The sequence below is a fragment of the Takifugu flavidus genome, chromosome 14 (assembly GCF_003711565.1).
Source record: "Takifugu flavidus isolate HTHZ2018 chromosome 14, ASM371156v2, whole genome shotgun sequence".
NCBI classification, from domain to species: domain Eukaryota; kingdom Metazoa; phylum Chordata; class Actinopteri; order Tetraodontiformes; family Tetraodontidae; genus Takifugu; species Takifugu flavidus.
The window spans coordinates 357736-378157 of record NC_079533.1 but is presented as its reverse complement, the minus strand read 5'-3'; the positions used below and the strand labels follow the sequence as shown (position 1 = coordinate 378157).

The following is a 20422-nucleotide window of genomic DNA, read 5'->3' as shown; positions in this document are numbered from 1 at the left end:
TAAGGCCCCCACAGTCTTGTGTAGGGGGTGAGAGGGGTGTCCATAATTGATGTCAGCTTGGCCAACATCCTCCTCTCACCCACCTCCTCAATGGAGTCCAGAGAGCAGTCCAGGACTGAGCCAGCCCGTCTGACCAGCTTGTTGAGTCTCTTCCTGTCCCTCTCTGAGCTCCCACAGCTCCAGCAGACCACAGCGTAGAAGATCACCGATGCCACCACAGAGTCATAAAAAGTCCTAAGCAGTGACCTGCACACTACAAAGGACCTCAGTCTCCTCAGCAGATGGAGACGGCTTTGGCCCTTCTTGTACAGGGCGTCTGTGTTATGAGTCCAGTCCAGTCCATTGTTGAGATGAACACCCAGGTATTTGTTCTCCTCCACGATCTCAATGTCCAAACCCTGGATGTTCACGGGTGCAATGTGAGAAGCCTTCCTACTGAAGTCGATCACCACCTCCTTTGTCTTGCTGGTGTTGATGCGCAGATGGTTTAGTCCACACCAGGCAACAAAGTTGGTGATGACCTCCCTGTATTCCAGTTTGTTCCCCTCAGACACACGTCGGCTGTATCGTAGGAGAACTTCTGGAGGTGGCAGCTGTCCGAGTTGTGGCTGAAGTCAGATGTGTCGAGAGTGAAGAGGAAAGGGGAGAGAACTGTACCCTGCGGTGCCCCCGTGCTGCAGACTACCACCTCGGACTCACAGTCGCGGAGCCTGACGTACTGTAGTCTGTTGGTGAGGTAGTCGATGGTCCAGGCAGTTAGGTGACCGTCGACTCCGGCTCCCTCCATCTTCCCTCTCAGCAATGATGGCTGGACTGTGTTGAAGGCACTGGAGAAGTCAAAGAACATGACTCTCACAGTGCTCCCGGTGCCCTCTAGGTGTGAGAGTGACCGGTGCAGCAGGTAGATGACAGCATCATCCACACCAATGCCTGGTCAATATGCAAACTGTAGAGGGTCCATCTTGCCGTCCACCAGCTGTCGGAGGTGTGTGAGAACGATCCTCTCGACGGTCTTCATCAGGTGAGAGGTTAAAGCCACTGGCCTGAAGTGGTTGGGCTCCCTGGCGTGCGCAGTCTTAGGAACCGGAACCACACATGATGTTTTCCACAGTAGTGGAACTCTCTCCAGACTGAGGCTCAGGTTGAAGATGTGCAGGAGTACTCCACAGAGCTGGTCTGCACAGTCATTGAGTAGTCTGGAGTTGATGCCATCAGGGCCAGTAGCTTTCCTTGTCTTGGTCCTCCTCAGCTCCTTCCTCACCTGATCAGCTGGAATGGAGAGGCGAGGTGTGACTCCTGGTGGGTGAGGACAGGGGTTGGACTGGGAGGGTCGATCTGGCAGGGGGTGGAGGGAGGTGGCGTGGTGTGAGGAGAGAGCTGCCGGTGCCGGAGGTGTTATGGGGGGAGAGGGGGGATGGTGATGTGACAGCACAGTCAGGTCTGGGCTTTGATGAGTGGGAGAGGGAGGGGCAGCACAGTCACAATCTGTTGAAAAAGGAGTTCAACTCGTTTGCCTAGTCCAGGCCCCCAGAATCAGGGCCCCTCCCGCTGTCCTTTGTGTGGCCTGAGATGGTTTTTAGGCCTCTCCAGACTTCACTGTCGTTGTTCCCCTTGTGGCACTCCTCCAGCTTCCTCCTGTAGCTGTCCTTGCCTCTCCTTATCCCTCTTCTCAGCTTCTTCTGGACTCTCCTCAGCTCCTCCTTGTCCCCAGATCTAAAAACCTCTTCTTCTCATTCAGCGGGGCTTTTAGATCAGGGGTCACCCAGGGTTTGTTGTTGGGGAAACACCAAACCTTCCTTGTAGGCACGGTATTTTCCACACAGAAGTTGATGTAGTCCATGATGCAGGTTGTCAGGTGTGACGACCCTGGCTGTGTCTTCTCTGCCTGCCTCTCTGTTGTCTCCTCCCTTCTGCAGGCAGTGGGTGGGCCAAGTGCTGCTAAGTGGCGCTCCAGCTCACCTGGATTGATCAGCTGTGAGGGCTATAAATGCTCCACAGTCTTGGCAGTCACTCTCTTGCTTGGCTTCCTCCTGGTCTGCTTGGGTGTTCTGTTTTGGTTTGTATTTTTGTATTCTCCATCAATAATTCCCTTTGTTCTAAAATCCATCCTGTGTGTTCTCCCTAATTTGTCTGAGCCCTGAGCTGGTTCATGACAAAATGGGGGCTCGTCCAATCAATTAGGGAAAGGATTTGATTTAGAGGGAGGAATACACTTTAGGTGATGGTGTCAGTGCTTAGTTTTGATTAAGTTTTTGTGTAAGTTTTTCAGAAGATCGGTGAGTTTTTCTGGTGTTTTTGGAGTCTCACCCCCTGGTAGGTTTATCCCAGGGGTTCTGTGTAGGGAACCTGTGGTGGCAACTTTGATGTGGTGGTGAAAGTGAGTAGAGCTATATGCTCAGGTTCACGTCCAGGGGTTCCTGGAAGTGGCTGCATATCAGGTGCTTTCCAGCCCCGCTGGGTTCTGTGATTAAAAGTCTCTCACCGGTAACTGCTTGAAGACTAGGGTTGAGCTTAGTTAGGAAGATTTTTCCAGTCTGTGGTAGAGGGGGTTGATGACTCTTGTTTGGAGGTACAACGGAGTATGGCTTCCTTGGTGGAGGAGTTTGTTCAGTCTCCCACTGAGGAGTTGTTGGACCAATGTACCAAAGATCAACTTTTGAAAATTGCTGAGCACTTTGGAATTGAAATCACAGATAAAAAGCTGAAAGAAACGCTAAGGGTGGCTGTGAAAGAAAAGTTGATTGAAGATAAAATATTGGTAACTAAGGAGCTGAGTAAAAAATCTTTGTTCATGCCATCAGCCAGGGTGGAGTCTTTAACATTTGAGCAACAAAAAGAACTTCTGAGGTTACAATTTGAACATGAAACTTTTAAACAGAATAGGGAATTGGAAATGGAAGTCATGAGGCAGAAAACTGAGAGGGCTAAAGTTGAACTAGAGCAATGTCGACTAGATCTGTTAAAGGAAGGAAAGCTGTTAAATACTGGTTCTGTTCCAGAGAAGGGTGCTTTTGATGTACTAACTAATTTGCGTTTGGTTCCAAGCTTCACAGAGAGGGATCCAGATCATTTTTTTCCTTATTTGAGAGAGTGGCAGAGACCAGGGGTTGCTCTGATGATGATCGCACCCTCCTTCTTCAGTGTGTTCTGAAGGCACAGGAAGCTTATGCCTCATTTTCCAAATCAGAGGGCCGAAACTATGACCATGTCAAGGCAGCGGTGTTGAGAGCATACGAATTGGTCCCTGAAGCTTATAGGCAGCGCTTTAGGAGTGTTCGAAAACAGGATACACAGACTCATGTGGAATTTGTGCGTGAGTTGGACACTCAATTTAATCGTTGGTGTGTTGCATCTGGCGTTGAAACCTTGAACAACTGAGTAACCTAATTATTCTTGAGCAACTAAAAAGCTGTGTGCCTGGCAGTATAGCTACCTTTATAAATGAAAGAAAGGTTAAAGTTCCTCAAGAAGCAGCTGTGCTAGCTGACGAGTATGTTTTGACTCATAAGAGCCATTTCCCCCTGGGAGGCTGGAGTCAGTTTCACCCCCCTGGGTTGAACGTCTGTCTTGGAATAGGTCTGAAGATGGTAGTACTTGTAATTATTGCAAGCGTAAGGGTCATTGGAAAAATCAGTGCTGTAGCGGTCACTTGTATCTCATAATTCTCTACAGCTGTTCATGTACTCAAATATCATAATTCACCATAATTGTTCATATCTGTTCCATTGCCATAGTCCTATTGAGCATTTTGCCATGTATGAGTTCCTCACTCGCTCGCACTATTTGCCGACAACTAAGTCGGGTAATTTGGCACGGTCCCTTTAACGGACCGTGGGAGTTTAAGGGCTGGGGTGTGTGTTTTTCCCGCTCTTAGTTGTTTTTTTTCCTCTGCATGTTGTCGCTTAAATAAAAGGCACACACGATTGTGTGTCAATAGTAATTTAAGTTGTATTGCCTTTACTTTGCAAACGCAACAGTCCCCAATTAGGTTGTTTTGTTATCACACGACCCCGTCCCCATTATCTTAAGAGAATATAAAAGAATGAGTGGAGACAGAAGAGAGAATGAGACGTTTTTGGCGCGTGTCGCTCTTGATTTTGTGTTTATTTTTGCAGTAAACTTAAAGGAGGCCTTTTCACTTTATGTTTGATTCCATTTAAGCTGATATTCCATTCTTGGCATCTTTAAATTTACAGTATTCATGGGATATTTATTTGGTCATTTTGCTTCTTTTTATTTCCTATTTCCCACATTTATTCATAGTTTTTATTACTCACTCACTCATTTTCTACCACTTATTCCTCCACTGAGGGTCGCGGGGGGACTGGAGCCTATCCCAGCACAATGGGCGGAGGCAGGGTACACCCTGGACTGGACGCCAGTCAATCACAGGGCTAACACATATAGACAAACAACCATACACTCTCACACTCACACCTACGGGCAATCTAGAGTTCCCAATTAGCCTAATCCCCAATCATGCATGTCTTTGGACTGTGGGAGGAAGCCGGAGTACCCGGAGAGAACCCACGCAGGCACAGGGAGAACATGCAAACTCCACACAGAAAGTCCCCAATCAATCCCAACCGGGGATCGAACCCGGGTCCTTCTTGCTGTGAGGCAACAGTGCTAACCACCACACCACCGTGCCGCCCTAGTTTTTATTAGATTGCAATAAATCCTATAACATTGACCAGACTGACTAAAGTCAAATGACCTGCGGTTCCCACCGATAGCAGTCATTCTGATGGGTTTTTGCTGGCTGCAGCTGAAATATTCCAATGCTCCATGTCACAGAGACAGTAAATACTAAACCCTAAAGATTCTGAAGGCATGATGTAAAATAGTAACGTATAATACAGACATTTGAAGAGACAATTAAGAGAATGTTTCCATGCTTCTAAGAGTGGCCGAGGAGCCATTTAGAACTTTATAAAGATGCATTGTGTGATAACAGGAACTAATTTAACTTCAAGGCGAAGCTGCTTCTGCTTTGTCGACCACGACTGATCTCCTGAAAGTCCACCAGCGCTTTTTAAAAACTGAATTTTTCGTCTATGGAGGGAGTAGACGGCAGATGTTCCCACAGATGCTCTTCAGCAGTGAGTGATGTAACGGGAGTTGACTGGCTCCAACCATCTGTCTCCAATGTCTCCAGCCCATAGTGTGGATTCTCTACGAGATCAGACAGCAGCTTCACTCCTGAATCCTTCAGCTGGTTCCCAGTCAGGTCCAGTTCTCTGAGATGGGAGGGATTGGACCTCAGCGCCGAGGCCAGAGAGACACAGCTGATCTCTGATAACCAGCAGCACCTTAATCTAAATAAAGAAGGGAAACTTTTATAAGGTTATAAGTGAAACCAGTATTAATCTGAAAGGTTAATCAAAGACATGATCTGTAAATATTTAATTTAGTTACAGGTTAAAAAATGATTGTAATATGTAATGACCACAATTCCAACCTCTCAGGTTTGCACTGTTCCAGAGGAGAATATATATTGTTCTGGCCCTCACTCTTCCCAGGTTCTCCCCACCTCTTTCCCTCCCATCTCATCATGGAGATCCATCTCACCTGTGGCTCATCTTTAAAGGCACAACCTGTCTTAGATGACTTCCTGTCTCCCTCACCATCTCCCTCCTCGTTGGCTGGTGTCTACCAGGCACCCTCACCTAGTTTTGTCTAATTTTGGTTACCATCTGTCGGCTTTTTCATTGTCCTTAAATCAGTTTATCATGAATAAGTGGTCCCCGTGTGGCCCTCCCTCCTGAAGGAACTGGGCACAACACACACACTCAGAAGTGTGAGGACCCTCGGATGGAATAATGGACATTTTTGAGAATGGTGTTTACCTCAGAGTTTCCAGTCGGCAGTTTGGAAAGTGGAGAAAACCACAGAGCAGCTTCACTCCTGAATCCTGCAGCAGGTTCTTACTCAGGTCCAGTTCTCTGAGATGGGAGGGATTGGACCTCAGCGCCGAGGCCAGAGAGCCACAGCTGGTCTCTGATAACCTGCAGCCACTTAGGCTAAAATAACAATTATTTTGAGAGAAGACAAATAAAAATCAACATGTACCAGAGCAAAACACAGCTTCCAAGCAACAAACCTCTGGTCCTGCACCGGCTTATCTGCCGTATGTTCCTATTTTGGGTTCTTTCAGGGCGGTTGGACAAGATCTACAGCGTATGTAAAGTGTGTGTAGGTCAAAATACCTTCCAGGTTTGTGAGACCACATTTCTCAATAGCACTCAACTCTTGTCAGGAGTTGGGACAAAGCGACCCACTCCTGATAGCTTGTGGGCGATGCTGCAGCGACCCTGCAATCCCTACACTCTCTGGTGAAACCAAATCAAAGGTTTTAGACACTGCTGGATGCTGGAAGGGTGGCTATAGTCTGGACGCAGAGTTCCCCTGACTGCACATTTCTCCAACAATGATTGGCAGCTGGTGTCACTTGTTCTCCAGATGAGAGAAGGAAAGAGAGCCCCCCCACAGTGTGTTTGATTGCCCCACTGCAAGCTCAATGCTGCCAGAAAACATTGCAGGAGCATCAATTCCCCTCAGGGCATCAACAAGGAGCTCAGGAAAAGGTGCAGCTGCCACCTACTAGAGACAAGCACACTGAGCTGAGATTCAAAGCCCTCTCCTCCCAAGAGAAGAGCTTGTTTGTTGGAGGCTCTTCTGGGCGATACCTGGTGCCACAGCTCCAGCTCAGCCCGTCTCTGGAGCTGAGGTGGAGCTTAGCAAGTTTCATGGTTCTCCACCACTTCCTCTGGCTGAGGACCTTCTCAGCTGGTGGTTTCTGCTCCACCTTCCAAGTGGAGCAGGTGATACTTCTGCATTCCTGCCACCAGTGTCTCTGCAGAAAGAGTCTTCTCTACTGTTTATATTAGATTATAGAAAATTAGGATTTTTGGCTGATGTCTTAGATGTTGTTGACTAAGAGCAGGTTTCTCTTTAATAACATAGAAAGATTCGATGAGAAGAGCAAATGTATTATTTTATGAGCTCCTTCCACTACTATTATATACACATACTTCCATATTGTCTTAGATTGCAGCTGCATTTATTGCATCGTTCATAGAAAGTCATATTTGTGAGGAGAAAAACTCCAATAAGGTCATTTTCTTTAATGACCATTACAACAGAAGGAGGCGATGAACAAACAGATTTATGTAAAAATGTGTGAAAACTTATGGATGGAAACCTTTTTAAAATGGTTGCATTGTGTAGAATCGGTGTAGAATCAACTTGTTGACTTCTGATTTGGACTCCAATGGAAGTGAGGTGCAACAATTGTGGATGCTGAAAGCTTCAGATCTTCATGAAGGTTTCTGTGGTTGGACTGACCTGCTGCCCCTTTAAGAGGGAGGCAGGTTTGGGCTTCTGGCTGGAATGAAGCCACCTCAGATGAGAATGACTGCAGGCTTTCGGTACCAAGGTTTAACAGGGTGCTCACTTCACACTTGGGCTTTTCTCTTTTTTGGGATGGCTTTTCTCAGTAGAGAAGGGGCATGGCACACTGCAGCAGCTTTCTTTTTGGGTTTCCTAGTTTTCCTTCTGATCTTTAAAAGACAGGAAGAACCATTTTTGATTGGTCTGAATGTTTGGGCGGTTTTGTGGCCAGCCTAAAATAAAACAAGACAAATCTACAACTGATACTTCCTTTCTAGTCATTGATGACCATCCTCACATGGGACAGATTTCCACAACCAATTTAATACTGCAAATCTGTCCTTGTGGTCTTTTTTTCTGAGAACTGTAACACTACGTTTATAACAAAGATCAAACATGGAAACATTTATTGTCTAACTAGTTACACCTGGGAAAGTACTGGATCATCTCTGACTGACCTGAGAGTCTCCAGCTCACAGAGAGGATCCTGGAGAAAACCACAGAGCAGCTTCACTGCTGGATCCTTCAGCTGGTTGTAGCTCAGCTCCAGAACCCTCAGATGGGAGGGATTGGACCTCAGCGCCGAGGCCAGAGAGCCACAGCTGATCTCTGATAAACTGCAGTCACTCAGTCTGGAAAAGGAATAAATGGGGCAAATAAAAACACATTTCTAAATATGAAAATGAAGAGAAAAGCAGAAAATGTAAAGAAATTTAGAAAAGACCAACAGAGGCCTCCTGACCTGAGCGTCTCCAGTCTGCAGTTTGGATGCATCATTGCAGAAGACAGGAACTTTACGTCGGCATCTGCCAGGCTTTTGTTCCAGCTTAAGTCCAGCTCCCGTAGATGAGAAGGGTTTGACGTCATTGCTGAGGCCACAACTTCCCAATGACTCTTTGAAAGAAAACCACCAGGCAGTCTGTTGTGTATGAAACAAAAATAGTGAGTCAAACTTTGGGATTTCTCATCAACTCATCTGAGAATCTACCTCAACACAAATGTAGCTCATTTCCTGGAAAAGCTAAATTCAACAGCGTAGAGCAACAGTTTGAACGACCATCAGATCTGAAATGCAACTGAATTATTCTCAACATTTGTCTTATTTTAGAACAGCTCGTAATTACTCAATATTTAAAATGATTGTAGCAAATGGTTTAAAGAAACGTGCATCTTTTTATCTGTCTATGGGCTCTTTGGATATTTTGCATTTCATCCAATTTGTACGATGGTGCGTCAAGTCTTAATTCAGCGATCCGATCGATGACATCAGAGTCTCTGGTTGCATCGATTGCCCTCAGCTTCTGTTCTATCTGCCTGTTTCCCTTCAAATCATTTTCACTGCACCTTTTGTTGCTAGTGATGAAGTTGCCACCTAACGGGTGTGGAAAGGGTCAAACAACTTTGTGGGTCACATAAAGGCTCCAAACGGAACCGCCACAAAGACCTAAAACACCCATTTAAACCAACGAGGCCGGCTGTTTTTACGTTGAACAAATGAAGCAAAATAGTCACGTGTCATTAGTTAAAATGTGTTTTTCTGTCGTTAGAATACGATGTATACAAACAAACAAAAGTGATTTAATGACATGACAGTATTTCATGATAGTCAGTTAACTCTTGGCTCCTATTATTCCTGCCTTATGTTGGTTTGTCTGGATTGACCTTTGAACTTATATCCAGCCAGTGTTGAACATTTCTGGATGAATTGTTGTTGTTTTAATTTATGGACGCTGCAATGGAGATAAAGAATTGAAGGAATGACCACTGGAGGGGGTATTGCTACCTGACATGATCCACTCGCTTGATTTAAACGCCGATGTCCGGCCCCAAAAATCTTTACTTACTCGACCTTCCTGCAGTTCCTCACAGCTGGAATCAGGCGACGTCGTCCCTCCACTGAGGTGTTGTACTGCTGCAGGTCCAGCTCATCCAGAACCTCCTCTGACATCTGCAGCAGGTAGGCCAGAGCTGAACAGTGGATCTCTGACAGTCTCCTCTCTGATTTCTTCACTGACTTCAGGAACTCTTGGATCTCCTGATGGACTGACTGATCCTTCATCTCCATCAGACAGTGGAAGATGTTGATGCTTCTGTCTGGGGAGATTCCACCACTGTTCACCTCCTTCAGGTTGTTGAGGACCTTCTGGATGGTTTCTGGGTGGTTCTCCGTCTGATCCAACAGTCCTCCCAAGATCCTCTGATTGGACTCCAGAGAGAGACCATGAAGGAAGCGAACAAACAAGTCCAGGTGGCCATTTTTACTTTCAAGAGATTTCATTAGTGCTCTCTGAGGAAGCCATCAAGAGATTTGACTTGATTGTTTTTTGCAAACAACAATGTAAACCAGGAAAAGGGGTTTGGTTCAGAATATTTTAGGAACTGACTTATAACCGCTGTGTCTTTCCTGGTGTAACGGTGGAACATGTAGACGGCAGCCAGAAACTCCTGAATGCTCAGATGAACAAAGCAGTAGACTGATTTCTGGAAGATCACACTCTCTCTCTTGAAGATCTCTGTACAAACTCCTGAGTACACCGACACCTCGGAGACGTCCAGTCCACATCGCTCCAGGTCTTCTGAGTAGAACATGATGTTTCCTTCCTCCAGATGTTCAAACGCCAGCCGACCCAACTTCAGAAGGAGTTTCTTATCAGCCTCAGTCAGTTCCTCTGGTCTCTGCTTTCCTCCATACTTCTGCTTCTTCCTCTTTATCTGAACCATCAGGAAGTGTGAGTAGAGGTCAGTCAGGGTTTTGGGCAGCTCTCCTCTCTGGTCTCTGGTCATCATGTCCTCCAGAACTATAGCAGTGATCCAGCAGAAAACTGGGATCAGACACATGATGTGGAGGCTCCTGGAGGCCTTGATGTGTGAGATGATTCTCTTGGACAGATCTTCATCACTGAACCTCCTCCTGAAGTACTCCTCCTTCTGGGAGTCAGTGAAGCCTCGTACTTCTGTGATCCTGTCAACACACGAGGGAGGAATCTGATGGCTGCTGCAGGTCTGGAGGTGATCCATGAGAGCTGAGGGAAGCAGGTTCCCCTGGATGAGGTTCACCAGGAGCACGCCAATGGACGATACTTGTGTGACATCAGAGATGAGCTGATGCTTGTTGAAACCCAGTGAAAATCTGCTTTCATCCAGGCCATCAAAGATGAACAGAAGTTTCCAGACAGTCAGATCTTCTGCTCTGATCTTCTGTAATGTTGGATGGAAAACATGAAGCAGTGAGAGAAGACTGTGCTGCTCATCTCTGATCAAGTTCAGCTCCCTCCATGAGAGCGGAAGCACCAGACTGATGTCTTGGTTCTCCAAACCTTCTGCCCAGTCCAGACTGAACTTCTGCACTGAGAAGGTTTTTCCAACGCCGGCGACACCGTTGGTCAGAACCACTCTGATGTGTCTCTGTTGCTCAGATAAGACTTTGAAGATGTCCTGGCACTTGATTGGAGTGTCCTGGATGTTCTTCTTGGAGGTTCTCTCAAGCTGTCTCACCTCATGTTGTGTGTCCACCTCCTCACTTTGTCCCTCAGTGATGTAGAGCTCAGTGTAGATCTTGTTCAGCAGGGTTCCACTTCCTGCTTCATTAGTTCCTTCAGTCACATGTTCACATCTTCTCTTCAGACTCATCTTATGACCTTCTATCACCTCCTGCAGATCACTTCCTGAACATAAGTAAACCAATGATTTCCATCTATAATAAATCATCAACACAACTACAAATTCATGACATCACAAATTAAATCTCATATTGAACAGTTTTACTTTGTTTGGGCTTCATTTCAGCATCTCCAGATCTGCTTCCAGATTGTGAACAAGAGGACTCTCCTGGTGGAGCTGCCTGGTCCCAGTTTGATAGGATGTGCTCCCCCCTCTCACTATGAAACACATCTCTATTAGTCCTTTGATTTATAGGATGAAAGAACCTGATCAAGACTCAATATTGTTCCAGCATTTATGTCTGAATTCATCTTTCAGTTTAAACATGATTCTTGTTTCTAATCAACAATATTCACATTAAGTCTGTAACTATATGACTGTCTGAGGTTTAAGTGTTAAACATCTCCAATAATAAACTCACAACCTGCTGCTGTTAATGTGACTAACAGCTGCCACACAAACACATCATCACGCTTTAGTTTTCTTACATTTCCTCTGAACTTCTGAAGTCTATTCCTCTATCAATGGACCGGTCACTCTTCAGGGACACCCTGCTGGGCACTGTGGACTCTGCTCTGTCCTCGTCCATCCTGAGGAAACATCAGAAATAGTGATGAGACTGTGATGAAGGTAAATAATCTGTAGAGGTTGGAGTTAAATAATCCCAATTCACTGCATTTTTATCAAACAGGAACATTTCTAATCCATTCTGGATAACAACTGAATCAATAAATCAATGATGTCTCTGTATAATTTTCATGTTTTCAGAGTTTAAGCTGCTTTTTTTAACTGTTCCCTGCAGTGAGAAAAGAACTGGCACCTTTTCCAGCCCCTCATCCTGCAGCACTGAATGTGCTCTAAAGTTCTTTCCAGAGCAAACGTCTCTGCACTTGCAGCAACATGTTGTAGTCATGGATCCGTGAGGAGAACCGGATACAGGAAACGCCCCCACTTTGATCCCAAAACCCAACTGGTGGCCAACGGTGGTCCGGCAACGACGGGGACGCTGGTCCATCGGGCCGACAACACTGGTTTTCCACAGGCCAACATGGTGAAAGGACTGTGCACCGTTTCATTTTAAAGAGCTGATGAATTTCATTTTTCACGATAGTGGAGGCTAATACCTACAAAATGATGTTTTGTGTGGTTGTGAAATGTTCTAAGGCAGAGTTATGTGGTTCAGAAAACCTTACTTTAAAGGTGAGCCTTGAGGTCCAATACCGAAGTTTAAAGGGTTCCCTTTGGAGCAGTCGCTCTTCATGGACACACAGCTGGGCACTGTGGACTCTGCTCTCTCTTCCTCTTCCATCACACATTCGCTCATTTTTAAATGAGAGTCTAAACGGTTAAGCAGGAACAGTCTGCTGACACAGAAAAGAAGATTAAAGAACATGATTCTCAGCATGAAGACAAGCAGAGGTCTGTCCAATGACGTATTGTCGGCTCATTCACATCAAAATCTATTAAATGATGTCACCCTGTACATCATACAGGCCACATATATATTGGAAAAAAGTTTTGGGACATCTTAAAAGTTTACACCATGTTAAATATAAAATAGTTGTGGAAAAAATGTTTCTCCTGGGTGTTTCAGAAGGTGCGGTGGCATCAGACGGACGCACACAAATACAAATTAAATCATTTTTATCTGGTTATGGTTTACAAGAAAACCTAAATTCTTTCAAGATGTCAGTTCTCAACATTAAATTCAACAAATAAGATGAGAATGCATTCAAAACTAAACAGAAATACGTCATCACATCATCAAAGTGGGTCAAATGCAGCATCATCTTCTGTCATCTCAGACAGGATTCCAAGAAGAGGATCTTCATTTTCAACAACGCACCTTGACATCTCATCATGGCTCGTCTGTCAGATTACAAGCAGCTTTTTTGATCAGGCGCATCATGTTTCTCACCAACACATGATGGTGCTGGAAAAAACATCTGTAGCCTGACCTAGAGGTCAAAACTCTGCATGGCGTGCACAGCTACTAGTTGCAGCTGGTGGTTGTGGCGGAGGAGATCCCAAACATATCTAGCAAGCTTGTTTTGGAGCAGAGCTTGTCCACCACCTCTGACCCCACTCATCACAGAAGTCCCACCATATCCATGGCCAGGTGTGTTGGCAGCATTGGAGCCAGCCTCAGGAAAAAGGTGTGTCAATATCTCAGAAGTGATGATCAAGTTGCCACGACCCAACAGAAGTCAAGCAACCCAACATGCTGAATAGAATAGATGACACACAGCAAAGGGCAAAAACCACCCAATTCTGCTCAGACTAATCTGATCTGACCACATGTACAGGACCAAAAATATCAAAACACCATGGGTTTAGGTTTCGTTTTCTTGACTGCTTCATTTAAAACGGAACAAATTTCATAAATCTATAATAACAAATTCATATTCCACAAAGAACCAGTTGTTAAAACAATAAAATGGAATGCCTTGATCTCTCCCTCTTTACATACTCTCCTTTTTTAAATAAAGGACTGATTGTCCCCTGGTGGAGGGACAAAGAGAGGAGGCTAAAACTGTCTCGTTTGTGTCCCTCTTTCCGTGGATTTTTCCACTAACTGCAAATAATATTGTGACTTATTGTGAGTATTAAAATGTGCTTCCTCAACCTCTAAAATGTCGGCTCAGTGGTTAGCGGAAAACGCAGTTAGAGGAAACACGCTACAAAGTTTGATCATCCGTCACAACATTCCCGTCGACCAGCCGCAATGTGCGTCCGAAACACGCGCACGCTCATTGCGAACACGCAGCTTATTAAGCCGCATCTCGCAGCGGAACATTGATTCGAGACGACAGCAGTGAAAGAACCAAATGCTACCTGAATATTAGAGGTTTTCCATCAGCGCTCGGTCACTCAAGATGGAGCCCGAAGTTGAGAACTTTCACTTCCGCTTCTTCTTCCTCCACACGTCACGTGTTTGTGGTTGGATCGCGTCATATCCACCACAAGCGCCTCTCTTCAGAACAATTTGGTCCACGTTTGAACTGAAATACTGGGAAACAACTGGAGTTCGTCTGACAGATGTTCGTTTTTGGGTGCGGAATCAAACTGGGTCAACTTTTTGATCTATAGCAGGGGTGGGGAACCCCCGGCCGCCGGGCCGTATACGGCCTACGAGACCATTTCTACCGGCCCGCAACGCAATAAGATTTTTATATTTTATATGTGCACTTATACAGTGGGACTGTTCGCTAAACTCCGCGAGCTGCGAGTAGCAGCGGTAGCGTATTTTTGCCTTTCGTATCCTGAAATTTCTTTCGTAATGAGGAAATATTTTCCCGTTTTCTGAGATAAAACAGACGGTTATGTTATGTCCGAGTCAAGGTCAGGGTCAGTGAACACAGCATGTGATGTACGTAGTGGGCTGGACTGATTGACACGGACGAAAAATGCGTAGCGAAACACGCTAAACTCTATGAGTTGAAAGGACAGATGAGTTGGATAAAATTAACGCTCTTCGTCGGCGTTTGGAGGCTCAACAAGCAGCTTTCACACGACCATGTACCGACAGAGAGAATATTACGCGTGCAAGTTTTGTGGTGAGTGCATTAATAGCCACGAAGCTGAAACCTCACGCCGAAGGAGAGTTCGTGAACGTGCCTCGTAGCCGCCGCTGAGGCGCTCGCGCCGGACAAAGTAAAATTGTTTCAAAACGTGAATTTTTTTTCGTGAATAACTATTGAACTAAGACATATATTGTTATGATTCCAGTGGCTAATGGTATGTTTTTATGGTCAAGAATCTAAATATGTAGTCAAAGTATATGTGGGACTAATATTTATGGTGGAAATCACAATATGCCAGGAATTGTTGCGCTTGGCGGAGGTCTGCGCTCTCCGAGTGCTTTCTAGTTGTTATTATTATTGTCTTTATCTTTCTTTCTTTTCATTTATTTTCTTGATTATCTTGTTGTATTGCAGTTTTTGTAAGTAGAGGCCTCGAACAGGCCCTCACGGGTCTCTTGCCTCAACTCTGCACCTCTTTTTTTTTATTGTTTTGTATGACCATGAAAACATATTTTACTTGTTTGTCATTTTATTCTATTTTTTTTGGTGATTTTATATGCATGTGTGCTAAATAAATAATTCAAACTCAAATGCAGCAATCATGAGACTTAGTAACAGTGGTTATAGACTTTTTTTTGCATCCCTATGTGTTCATAATAGTATGGCCCTCGGAGGACTTTATAAAAATTGAAATGGCCCTCGATATGAAAAAGGTTCCCCACCCCTGATCTATAGGATCCCCTCTGGTTCAAAGTGTCCCCTATAGGATATTGACAGTACTGACCTTTTGGGGGCTGCACACACCTCTTAATGGTGACGGCACCAACGGAGCTGATCCAGTTGTCATCAGCTGGCCAGTCTGACTCCAGCTCATTAGGGGAAATTTGCTGATCTGGAGGAGAAGCTTTCAAAACTTGACGGGCTGGGGGGGAAATGACTGTAATTTTGGAATCAGCGTGCCAATTTGATTTTTAATCAGAATAATTTCAACAGGATATTTTCAAATGGTTCCCCAGTGGAGCTGCCAACTGAATATGGTGACCTGCTCCTACACACAGAAATCCGATGGCTCAGCAGGGGACGGATTTTGCTTCCTTTTTTGTCCCTTTTGAGTGAAATAAAAGAGTTCATGCAGTCCAGAGGGGAAGACGCCGCGCTGCTGGAGGACACTGACTGGACACTGGACCTTGCATTTTTAACGGACATTACTGGGAAACGGAACAGTTTGAACTGGGAGCTGCAAGGCAAAGGTGAGACTGTTGCTGAGAGGATCAGTGCTGTAAATGCATCTAAAGCCAAGATGAACATTTTCTCTGTGCATTTACAGACAAAAGGTGCTGCACTTCCCCTCTGTGCAGATGGTGCTGAGAGACAACGCTTCTGCATGTGAGGCTTTGGACTAAAGCGCAGAAAAGTGCTCTCAGCTCGTAAAAAGACTTGGGCAAGAGTTTGAGAACAGGTTTTGGGACCTGGATCAGCTTGAGCCATGTGTGTCCTTCATTTCTAACCCTTTCATGAACGTGGACATATCATGCATTGCTCAGCAGTTCAGTGCCACCTTCAGCCTGGATGATGCACATCTGCCAGACTCACTCAGAGCTGCACTGTCAAGTTCCCCACCAGAGGACAACACACTGGTAACCGCAGCAACGCCAGGCTCCCCCCCAACGGACAAAGAAACGGACACCAGATTTGGTGTCTCCTTCAGAATTTGTTACATGTGTTTGTAAAATGTAACAATTGTTTATGTTAAAATGTTCATGTGAAAAAATCTGCAGACTGAAGTATGAAGTTCAAAACGTAATCAGATTTATTTTAAAATCTGAAAGTTTATTTTTGTATTTTACATGATTTATTATTTGTACAAACGTGGTGCAAAGTAATTCATGATTTGTTAAAAATGTCAGTGGCTGGTAAAATGGGACATTGTGATTTCCTAGGACTGTTGGAGAAGTGATCATTTTAAAATGGTTTGAACATTTATTTCAATTTGAAACACTTGCACTAAGACAAAATATAGAAATAAAGTGTTGCATATTGATATTAATCTGTTCCCGATCTTGTTAAATCATCGTTGATATTGATTGTGAGAAATCATTAACATGATCAGTGTCTTTGCAGAGATGAATATCATTAACTATTAATAATGACATTTAGTTAAAGGAAATTGAGCAAATTTGCTATTTCAGAAGTGTGTATCAAACTGGTAGCCCTTCACATGATTCAGTACCCAGAAGTAGCTCTCCGTCTCAGAAAGGTTGGTGACCCCTGTGCACAGAGTCAAGTTTAGAGCAGAAATATGCTATTGGCTTCATTTTAGCTCCACTGTTAGCTCAGACTGAGGTCATCAAATGTCCTGTGCCATCAACCATCTGAACCAAAGGTTTGCTGTAATCTGGCAAAGCTAAAGCTGTGCTCCACACCAAGGCTTGCTTCATGTCACAGAAGGCCGTTTCTGCATTTTCAGTCCAATTTAGTGGAGAAGTCGTTTTTTAAGTTTTCATACATCAGTCTTTGCAACGGTGCTGTAATTTCAGCATAATTTGGCCCCCAGTTGCAACAATAATTAGTCCTAAAAACACATCATTTGCTTTGTAGTCTGGTTTCGGAGCTTGCAGAATAGCTGTTTTAATGGCCCTCTATGATAGTGGGATGGACACCTTCTCTCCTAATCAGACCAGGTTTCCCCAAAAAGTGCTCCAACTGTCTACAAAGGCCACCTGGTTTTCGGGGCAACACCGTGACAGCCAGCGATGGAGCGACGACATGCGGCTAAACATCTCATCGCTGGCCAGGTTGGGGAGGGGACCAGAGAATGCTCCGGAGTCCCACAGCGTTTTTGCGTAGTTGCACACCGACTCCAAGTTACCGTATTTTCCGGACTATAAGCCGCTACTACTTTTTTCCTAAACTTTAAACACTGCGGCTTATTCTATGGTGCGGCTTATTTATGGATTTTTCTTCCACCGCTAGGGGCGCTCTAATCGGAACTAGAATCAAAACTAAGAAAAATCAATGCAAAGAAGAAAACGCGCTACTTTTTCTTTAGCAGATAGAACACGGACGACAAATTACCAACGTTAATTGTTTTCAAATCCTCGCCCCTTCATCATGGAACCCACACGAAGAAGTTCGTATGATGCAGGTTTTAAGTTGAAGGCCATTGATCTAGCTAGCCAGGAAGGAAACCGCGCGGCTGCACGCCAAGCTTAGCGTTAATGAATGTATGGTGAGACGTTGGAGGCGGCAGCGGGAGGAGCTAATGCAATGCCCAAAGTCGAAAAAAGCTTTCAGGGGACATAAAAGCAGGTGGGCTGAACTTGAAAATGTCCTGGAGGACTGGGTGAACACACAGCGAGCAGGTGCCGAGGTGTTTCCACTCTACAGATCCGACTTAAGCCAAAACAATCGCCCGCGAAATGAATATAGAAGATTTCAAAGCGGGGCCGTCATGGTGTTTCAGATTGATGAAACGTAAAAACCTGTCCATCCATCAGGACCCGGACCACTCTCTGTCAGGAACTCCCCCCTGACTATCAGGAAAAAATAAAAACTTCCACAATTCGTTGAAACAAAGATCCAAGAACACTCCATCGGACCAGACGACAATAAAAATATGGACGAAGCACCTTTGACGTTTGCTCTGCCTCTGACCAGGACTGTTAACAAGACAGGCGCATCATCCGTGTTGTTGAAAAACACAGGCCACCAGAGAACGCACTTCACCTGCGTTCGGGCATGCACGGCATCCGGACAACAACTTCCACCACTGGGGATTTTTAGTGGCATAGTGGTCAAAGTTAACACCAAAGGGGGGATGATGGAAGGCCTGATGAAGGAATGGTTAACGGAGTGCTACAGCAAGCGCGCAGGAGGAGTTTTTCACCGGAAAAAAGCACTGCTTGTTTTGGATAGCATGAGGGCCCACATCACAGGTTCTGTGGAAGCAGCGATCACGGAAACAAACTCTACAAACTCACAGAGCAGCGCAGAGCAGCGCAGAGCAGCACAGCAGCACAGAGCCTCACAGAGCATCACAGAGCCTCACAGAGCAGCACAGAGCCTCACAGAGCATCACACAGACAGCAAGAGGCACACACCAGCACAGACAGCACACACCAGCAGCAGCACCCACGCAGCCTCCTCACAGAGCAGCACAGAGCAGCAGAGCACACACCAGCACAGAGCCTCACAGAGCAGCACAGAGCAGCACAGAGCCTCACAGAGCAGCACAGCACAGAGCCTCACAGAGTAGCACAGAGCAGTACAGAGCAGCACAGAGCAGCAAGGAGTCCTCACAGCAGCACAGAGCAGTACAGAGCAGCACAAGAGCCTCACAGAGCAGCAAGGAGCCTCACAGAGCAGCACAGAGCCTCACAGAGCAGCACAGCACAGAGCAGCACAGAGCAGCACACACCATCACAGAGCAGCCACACACCAGCACAGAGCAGCACAGAGCACACAGAGCAGCAGAGCAGCACAGAGCAGCACACACACACCAGCACAGAGCAGCACACACCAGCACAGAGCCTCACAGAGCACAGAGCACACACCAGCACAGAGCCTCACAGAGCAGCACAGAGCCTCACAGAGCAGCACAAGCGTACAGAGCAGTACAGAGCAGCACAGAGCCTCACAAGCAGCACAGATCATACAGAGCAGCACAGAGCAGCAAGGAGCCTCACAGAGCAGCACAGAGCAGCACAGAGCAGTACAGAGCAGCACAGAGCCTCACAGAGCAGCAAGGAGCCTCACAGAGCAGCACAGAGCCTCACAGAGCAGCACAGAGAGCAGTACAGAGCAGCACAGAGCAGCAAGGAGCCTCACAGAGCAGCACAAAGCAGCAAGGAGACTCACAGAGCACAGAGCAGTACAGAGCAGCACAGAGCCTCACAGAGCAGCAAGGAGCCTCACAGAGCAGCACAGAGCAGCACAGAGCCTCACAGAGCAGCACAGAGCAGTACAGAGCAGCACAGAGCAGCAAGGAGCAGCACAGAGCCTCACAGAGCAGCACAGCACAGAGCAGCACACACACCAGCACAGAGCAGCACAGAGCCTCACAGAGCAGCACAGCACAGAGCCTCACAGAGCAGCACAGCACAGAGCCTCACAGAGCAGCACAGAGCAGTACAGAGCAGCACAGAGCAGCAAGGAGCCTCACAGAGCAGCACAGAGCAGTACAGAGCAGCAGAGAGCCTCACAGAGCAGCCAGGAGCCTCACAGAGCAGCACAGAGCCTCACAGAGCAACACAGAGCAGCACAGAGCACACAGAGCAGCAAGGAGCCTCACAGAGCAGCAAGGAGCCTCACAGAGCAGCAAGGAGCCTCACAGAGCAGCACAGAGCCTCACAGAGCAGCACAGAGCAGTACAGAGCAGCACAGAGCCTCACAGAGCAGCACAGAGCAGCAAGGAGCCTCACAGAGCAGCACAGAGCCTCACAGAGCAGCACAGCACGAGCAGCACAGAGCAGCACACACAGCACAGAGCACACACACCAGCACAGAGCAGCACAGAGCAGCACAGAGCAGCAGAGCAGCACAGAGCACACACACACCAGCACAGCAGCAGCACACACCACACAGAGCAGCGCAGAGCAGCACAGAGCACAGAGCACACACCAGCACAGAGCCTCACAGAGCAGCACAGAGCAGCACAGAGCCTCACAGAGCAGCACAGCAAGAGCCTCACAGAGCAGCACAGAGCAGTACAGAGCAGCACAGAGCAGCACAGAGCAGCACAGAGCAGCAGAGCAGCACAGCAGCACACACACCAGCACAGAGCACACACACCAGCACAGAGCAGCGCAGAGCAGCACAGAGCAGCAGAGCACACACCAGCACAGAGC

At 46.3% G+C, this 20422-nt stretch overlaps 1 protein-coding gene across 21 annotated transcripts in view; it reads right to left on the bottom strand.

The window, feature by feature from the left end:
- LOC130537196 (ribonuclease inhibitor-like) overlaps positions 1-20422 on the bottom strand; it is a 267517-nt gene that overhangs the window by 14222 nt on the left and 232873 nt on the right. For 11 of the 21 annotated variants that reach the window (XM_057053786.1, XM_057053782.1, XM_057053780.1 and 8 more), the window contains one exon: positions 7851-8024. In XM_057053786.1, coding sequence (XP_056909766.1) covers positions 7851-8024 — 174 coding nt within the window. Of the gene's footprint in view, positions 1-4263; positions 5319-5849; positions 6024-7850; positions 8025-8134; positions 8312-20422 lie in introns of those variants that run through there. The other 10 variants (XM_057053767.1, XM_057053775.1, XM_057053768.1 and 7 more) reach the window with 5 other exon arrangements.